General features: G+C 41.5%; 1 protein-coding gene across 2 annotated transcripts in view; it reads right to left on the bottom strand.

The window, feature by feature from the left end:
- Nucleotides 1–7,011, bottom strand: part of LOC106970509 (cytochrome b-c1 complex subunit 2, mitochondrial) — a 169,730-nt gene that overhangs the window by 144,484 nt on the left and 18,235 nt on the right. For both annotated transcript variants that reach the window (XM_053213618.1, XM_015067137.3), the window contains exons 11-12: nucleotides 3,400–3,480; nucleotides 862–938 (exon numbers count right to left, since the gene is read on the bottom strand). In XM_053213618.1, the coding sequence (XP_053069593.1) occupies nucleotides 862–938; nucleotides 3,400–3,480 (158 nt within the window). The remainder of the gene's footprint in view (nucleotides 1–861; nucleotides 939–3,399; nucleotides 3,481–7,011) is intronic.

Below are 7,011 nucleotides of genomic sequence, written 5' to 3'. Positions count from 1 at the left end.
TACTGATAGTGTGATTATAAACGGGTATGACCTCTTTACATTGTGACTTTGAAATATACAAATAAAAATACTTAAACACACATGTACTTTAACACAGACTTCGGTTATAGTATTTTTAGCTCTCGACCCAGTTGGGAATCCATACCAAGAAAGTAATATGAAATAAAAATGTTTCAAACCCAAAGATATCTTTTATAGTTTATAATTTCCAACTGTAGGAAATGTCCAACAAGTATATTTTGATGCCCCAGTTAATACTGTTTGTAACACATTTTTAGTAATCTGAATGGAAACATTATAATGTTAAGAAAAGGAGGGGGGGGCCTGGGTGGTTCAGTGGGTTAAGCGTCCGACTTCGGCTCAGTCGATCTCGCAGTTTGTGAGCTAGAGCCCTGCGTCGGGCTCTGTGCTGACAGCTCAGAGCCTGAAGCCTGCTTCGGATTCTGTGTCTCCTCCTCTCTCTACCTCTGCCATGCTCATGCTCTGTCTCTCTCTGTCTCTCAATAATAAATAAACATTAAAAAAAGTTAAAAAAAAAAAAGGAGGAATCACTGGTAAAGAATTGAGAGATTGTTTTCAATGTTTTTGTTTCTTATTTTAAAATTTCTACAATAAACATGCTATTATATAAGTATATATACAATAATAACAATTATGTTTAAAAATGTATAAAAATGGGCAAGAAAATAAGCAAAACGTTAATAATTACATCTTTGGGTGGTAGATGTGGGTTGTTTCCCTTTCCTTTTAAATACTTTACCTTTCATTTCTTTTGTGCATGTCACAATATTGTTATAACTCAAAAAAATACAACTTTCAAATAACTGAAACACAAAACACACATTTAATACTGAAACTTACTTGGCAGCTAGGACATCTGTATTGGAAAGGTTTCCTTGAGCAATCATTTTTACTTGGTTATAGGCAGCCTTGATAACCTAGGACAGACAAGAAAAAGCTGGTCATTTTTGATCAGTGCCAAAGTGTCTTGAGCAGTCAAATGTTCCTCTACTGAGGCAGAAACACAAGATGAAACGTTAGTTCCAGGGAACTAGCACAGTGTCTATTTGGAATTCTTGTCACCATGTGATCCTCATTCTTCTAGTGTTCCATAAAGCAGCTGTTTGTACAATTTATAGTATAGCCAAGTAGCCAAGCTTCTTAAAAAAGTGGCAGAGTGCAGAGGATGCCAGTGTGGTTCAGGAAAAGCAAACACAGAGATTTATAATTGCCTGTAGAGAATAAACACCTTTCAAATTTCCCTAGACTCTTATTAAAGTGTCATGCAATTAATACTGCTATTCCTTACTATTCACTAAGAAGAAAGTAGTAATCCATGTACAGCTGATCTGTAAAGGCTGTCCATGCCTGGGATGTTGGAGTCAAGAAGGAATCAAGTTCCAGTGATGTGAGTGCATGTTCGGCAAATATTTGTTGGGTAAGTTCATAAACCTGGCCCATGATTTTCTCCATCCTGACCTTGGCACCATTCTGGGTTACTGACCTATCCCTAATCACCTACACTAGGACCTTCATTTCCCCTGTGTTTTAGCTATCCATTTCTACAGCCACACCCAGCATTTGGACATGACCTAAATTTGCTCTGTGAAATCCCCAGTTACAAGTCCCATGGCCTAAGCCTTTAATCACACTATCCCTTTCTTTCACTTTATCAAGATCTTTAGTTCCCTGATTTGTCCACTTTCAATCTATGAGGTCCTTTTGCTTCACTTCTCTGTCACAGTTACTCTTGCCAGTGTGCCCCACTCTCCTGCCATCTGCCCAGACTTCTAACCTGCCTCCTTTGCAGGCTCCCAATCTTGGATCACCCCTAGTACCTGCCTCCTCCATTTCTCCATTAGGAATACTACTGAAGAAAGATTATGAAGTGACTGTAATATGCAACATATGTGTAATAAGGGAAATGCGTGACTACAGTATGAATTTGTGGTCTCCTATCTCAAGGAGCCATCTACACGACCACTGAGGCCCATTCCATGCATCTAGCCATTCATTTGTCCCAAATCTCATTCTTTTCTTTAAACTCTCCTCCCTTATTCTTTTTAATTTTTTTTTTAATGTATGTTTATTTTTGAGAGCGAGCGAGCAGAAAAGGGGCCAGAGGATCCAAAGTGGGCTCTGTGTGGGGTGTCTGGGTGGCTCAGTCAGTTAAGCGGCCAACTTCAGCTCAGGTCATGATCTCATGGTTCATGGGTTTCGGCCCTGCATGAGGCTCTGTCCTGACAGCTCAGAGCCTGGAGCCTGCTTCAGATTCTGTGTCTCCCTCTCTCTCTGCCCCTCTCCTGCCTGAGCGTGCGCTCTCGCGCTCTCTCAAAAATAAACAAACATTAAAAAAAAAAATTTTTTTTTTTTTTTTTTTTTTAAAACAAAGTGGGCTGTGTGCTGAGACACGTGGGGCTCGAACTCATGAGCCATGAGATCATGACCTGAGCCAAAGTTGGACGCTTAAGTGACTGAGTGCCCAGGCGCCCTCTCCGTTCTTGTAAGACATGATGTCACCTCCTACCTCATCAGGAATGAACTTCTGCATCTTCTTGACATCCTCTTCTCCCAACATCAGTCTTTGTGTCCAAGGCTAAAATGTCCACTTGTACTCTACATCCCATCTGCTCCTGCTTTTTCAGATCCGATCCATTTATAATTTCCTATCTCCTATATATGCTCCAATCTTTCTTTACTTTCAGTGTGTAAACTCTTCCAAAACTACAACCTACTTCCCTGCAAGTCTGAGCTCCACCTGCCTATGCCTCTCATTTATTCTCATTTATTCTTTAACACTATAAATTTTAGCTCACTTCCAACACTCTGGTGAAAACTGATAATATTGCCAAATGATGTCCTAGTTTGCTATAACTACTAGAGCTCCCTGTGGTAACTAAATGGATGTTAACCCACAGTGGATCAAAACTATATTAATCATTCTCTCTTTTCTGGCCTCCAAAAATACCAGGTTCTCTTCCTTTTCTTCCTGTTTTCTTGGCCATTTTCCTTAGTTACTTGGTGGCACTTCCCTGAACTTGAGCTTCAGCTTTCTTTTCCTACAGTCTTTGACACACAACCCTCACTTCAATACAATCTCTATACTGAGGACTCCCAAATGTACATCTTGGCCTTGACCTCACCTGAGTTCTCAATACAGATGTCCAAGAGACAACTCAATGTCATTTGTCCAAACAGAGCCAAGAAAGAGGCACTTCTTCCCTCTTTCCTGCTAGCACGAGTATACATTTTTAAGTTCCTTCCACTGCAGACACACTTCAATGGTACTACACTATATGGAGCTCTGATAAGTCATGGCATTCACTCACTCACTATTTTTACTAAAAACACGTTAATGGAGGAGAAAAAAACTTGAGAGTTAGTGAGTCTGCAACTTACATCTCCAGCTGCAGCAGCCTGTGAAATAGTATAAATCCCAAAGAGTCCAGAATCCGAGTAACTGGCATTAAAAGCGGAAACCTGAAATATAATGAAATTTTACTGTATGTCCTTTTACCAGATAATCAGGGCAAAATTTCCCAAATAGACAAAAACTTGGACCTTCACAGCATAAGCAAAATATATTAATATTTCATGTAACCAGTTCTGTTAATGACTGCAGTGTTTTGTATACAGGTTACTTCTTTCAAAACTATAATGGTTTTAACTTTTTTCACTTAAATCTAAAATGGATTATTCCTTTACTTTTTGCTGGGTACTTTCTAACCTTCTTTTGATGATTAAAGGTTAAACATTCATGTGTGAACATTATTATTACAGATGCGGTATGGCTGAGGGGTACAGACTGTGGGTTCTGGCATTAGACAAACTTGCTTTCTTCCTTCTGCTATTGTGACTTCTTTTTCATCAATTCACTTACACTTCTTCTACAGACTAAAGTCAAAGGACTGGGGGAAAATGTTTGCTTAGTGGATGTTATTTAGCTGTCCAAGGTAGCCAAAAGTTGAGCCTCTAGATAACAGGGGTATTGCTATCTGCACTCTGAGCAGAGGTGTAAGCTCCTTAAGGTGAACAAGAGTGCTTAGTGTTTCCCAGGGTTTTTGCAGACAAATTACGTAAGGATCACCTGAGCTGTTATTAAAAATACAGACTTTGAGGATAGAGGAAGACGGCGGCATAGGAGGACACTGGGCTCACCTCGTCCTGCTGATCGCTTAGATTCCACCCACATCTGCCTAAATAACCCAGAAAACCGCCGGAAGACTAGCAGAAGGGACTCTCCGGAGCTAAGTGTAGACAAGTGGCTCACAGAAGAGGGTAGGAAGGGTGGAGAGGCGGTGTGTGCTACACGGACTAGTGGGAGGGAGCTGGGGCGGTGGAGGGGCAGCCCATTGGGCAAGGCAGAGCCCCTGAAGTCTGGCTTGCAAAAGCAGAGGGGCCGGACTCCGTGAGTTCTGACAGCCAGCGAGACTTAACACTTGGAACGTTAAAAGTCAACAGCTCTGCTCTCAGAGAACGGGAATGGCGAGAAGACACTGGGAGGGAGAGTTGTTGAGCCCCAGAAGGACAGAGCTTGGTGGGGGAACAAAGGCTCTGGCAAGCACCATTTCCCTGTCCCATCCCCCAGCCCAAATTCCAAAGGGAACCAGTTCCCATCACCAAACTTGCTTGCACCGCGCAAATGCCCAAGCTGTGCTTCTGTGTATCCATCCCTCTGATGGGTCTGCCTCCCTCCTGGTGCTGCAGGGCCCCTCCCGCAGGGGGCCACAGACGGCAGAGCTAAGCCTGTCCCTCCCGCCCCTGTACACCTTGCGGATCCACCCCAATACATCCTTGGCCAGATCCCATCAAAGCAGCACCAGAAGCCTGGCAGTGTGCAAGCAGCCCAGACAGGGACCACACCACTCCACAGAGAGGCCTGCCCCTGGAAGAGGGGAAGATAAGGTACACGCTGATCTGACTGTGGCCCCAGTGGTGGAATGAGGGCAGACATCTGGTCTGACTATGGCCCCGCCACCAACACAAGTTACTCCGGACAGCACAGGGGAAGTGCCCTGCAGTTTGAAGCCACCGCAGGGACTACCCAAAATGACAAAACAGAAGAATTCTCCTCAAAAGAAACTCCAGGAAGTAGTGACAGCTAACGAATATATCAAAAACGATTTAAGCAATATAACGGAACAAGAATTTAGAATAATGGTCATAAAATTAATCGCTGTGCTTGAAAAAAAAGCATACAGGACAGCAGAGAACCTATTGCTACAGAGACCAAGGGACTAAAAAAGAGTTATGAGGAACTAAAAAATGCTATATATGAGGGGCAAAATAAAACAGAGGCGGCCATAGCACGGACTGAGGAGGCAAAGGAGAGAATAGGTGAATTAGAAGATAAAATTATGAAAAAAGAGGAAGCTGAGAAAAAGAGATAAAAAAATCCAGGACTGTGAGGGGAGAATTAGAGAACTAAGTGATGCAATTAAACAGAACAATTATCTGTATCATAGGAATTCCAGAAGAAGAAAAGAGAAAGGGGCTGAAGGTGTACTTGAACAAATCATAGCTGAGAACTTCCCTGATCTGGGGAAGGAAACAGACATTGAAATCCAAGAGGCACAGAGAACTCCCTTCAGACGTAACTTGAATTGATCTTCCGCGTGACATATCATAGTGAAACTGGCAAAATACAAGGATAAATAGAGAATTCTGAAAGCAGCTAGGGATACAAAAGCCGTAACTTACAAAGGCAGACACCTAAGGGTAGTATCAGACCTATCTACTGAAACTCGGCAGGTCAGAAAGGAATGGCAGGAAATCTTCAATGTGATGAATAGAAAAAAAATATGCAGCCAAGAATCCTTTATCCAGCAAGTCTGTCATTCAGAATAGAAGGAGAGATAAAGGTTTTCCCAAACAAACAAAAACTGAAGGAATTCATCACCACTAAACCAGCCCTACAAGAGATCCTAAGGGGGATTCTGTGAGTGAAATGTTGCAAGGACCACAAAGTACCAGAGACCTCACTACAAGCATGAAACCTACAGACATCACAATGACTCTAAACCCATATCTTTCAATAATAACACTGAATGTAAATGTACTAAATGTGCCAACCAAAAGACACAGGGTATCAGAATGGATAAAAAAACAAGACCCATCTATTTGCTGTCTACAAGAGACTCATTTTAGACTTGAGGACACCTTCAGATTGAAAGTGAGGGGATGGAGAACTATCTGTCATGCTACTGGAAGTCAAAAGGAAGCTGGAGTAGACATACTTATATCAAACAAACTAGATTTTAAATTTAAGGCTGTAACAAGAGATGAAGAATGGCATTATATAATAATTACTGGGTCTTTCCATCAGGAAGAGCTAACAATTAGAAATGTCTATGCACCGAATACGGGAGCCCCCAAATATATAAAACAATTAATCACAAACATAAGCAACCTTATTGATAAGAATGTGGTAATTGCAGGGCACTTTAATACCCCACTTACAACAATGGACAGATCATCTAGACACAGGATCAATAAAGAAACAAGGACCCTAAATGATACATTGGATCAGATGAACTTGACAGATATATTTAGAACTCTGCATCCCAAAGCAACAGAATATACTTTCTTCTTAAGTGCACATGGAACACTCTCCAAGACAGATCACATACTGGGTCATAAAACAGCCCTTAAGTATAAAAGACTTGACATCATCCCATGCACACTTTCAGACCACAATGCTATGAAACTTGAAGTCAACCACAGGAAAAAGTCTGGAAAACTTCCAAAAGCATGGAGATTAAAGAACACCCTACTAAAGAATCAATGGGTCAACCAGGCAATTAGAGAAGACATTAAAAAATATATGGAAACAAATGAAAATGAAAATACAACAATCCAAAAGCTTTGGGATGCAGCAAAGGCAGTCCTGAGAGGAAAATACATTGCAATCCAGGCCTAACTCAAGAAACAAGAAAAATCCCAAATAAAAATTCTAACAGCACACCTAAAGGAAATAGAAGCAGAACAGCAAAGATACCCCAAACCCAGCAC

This window comes from Acinonyx jubatus, chromosome E3, assembly GCF_027475565.1.
Source record: "Acinonyx jubatus isolate Ajub_Pintada_27869175 chromosome E3, VMU_Ajub_asm_v1.0, whole genome shotgun sequence".
Taxonomy (NCBI): domain Eukaryota; kingdom Metazoa; phylum Chordata; class Mammalia; order Carnivora; family Felidae; genus Acinonyx; species Acinonyx jubatus.
This window is presented reverse-complemented; position numbering and strand designations above follow the sequence as displayed.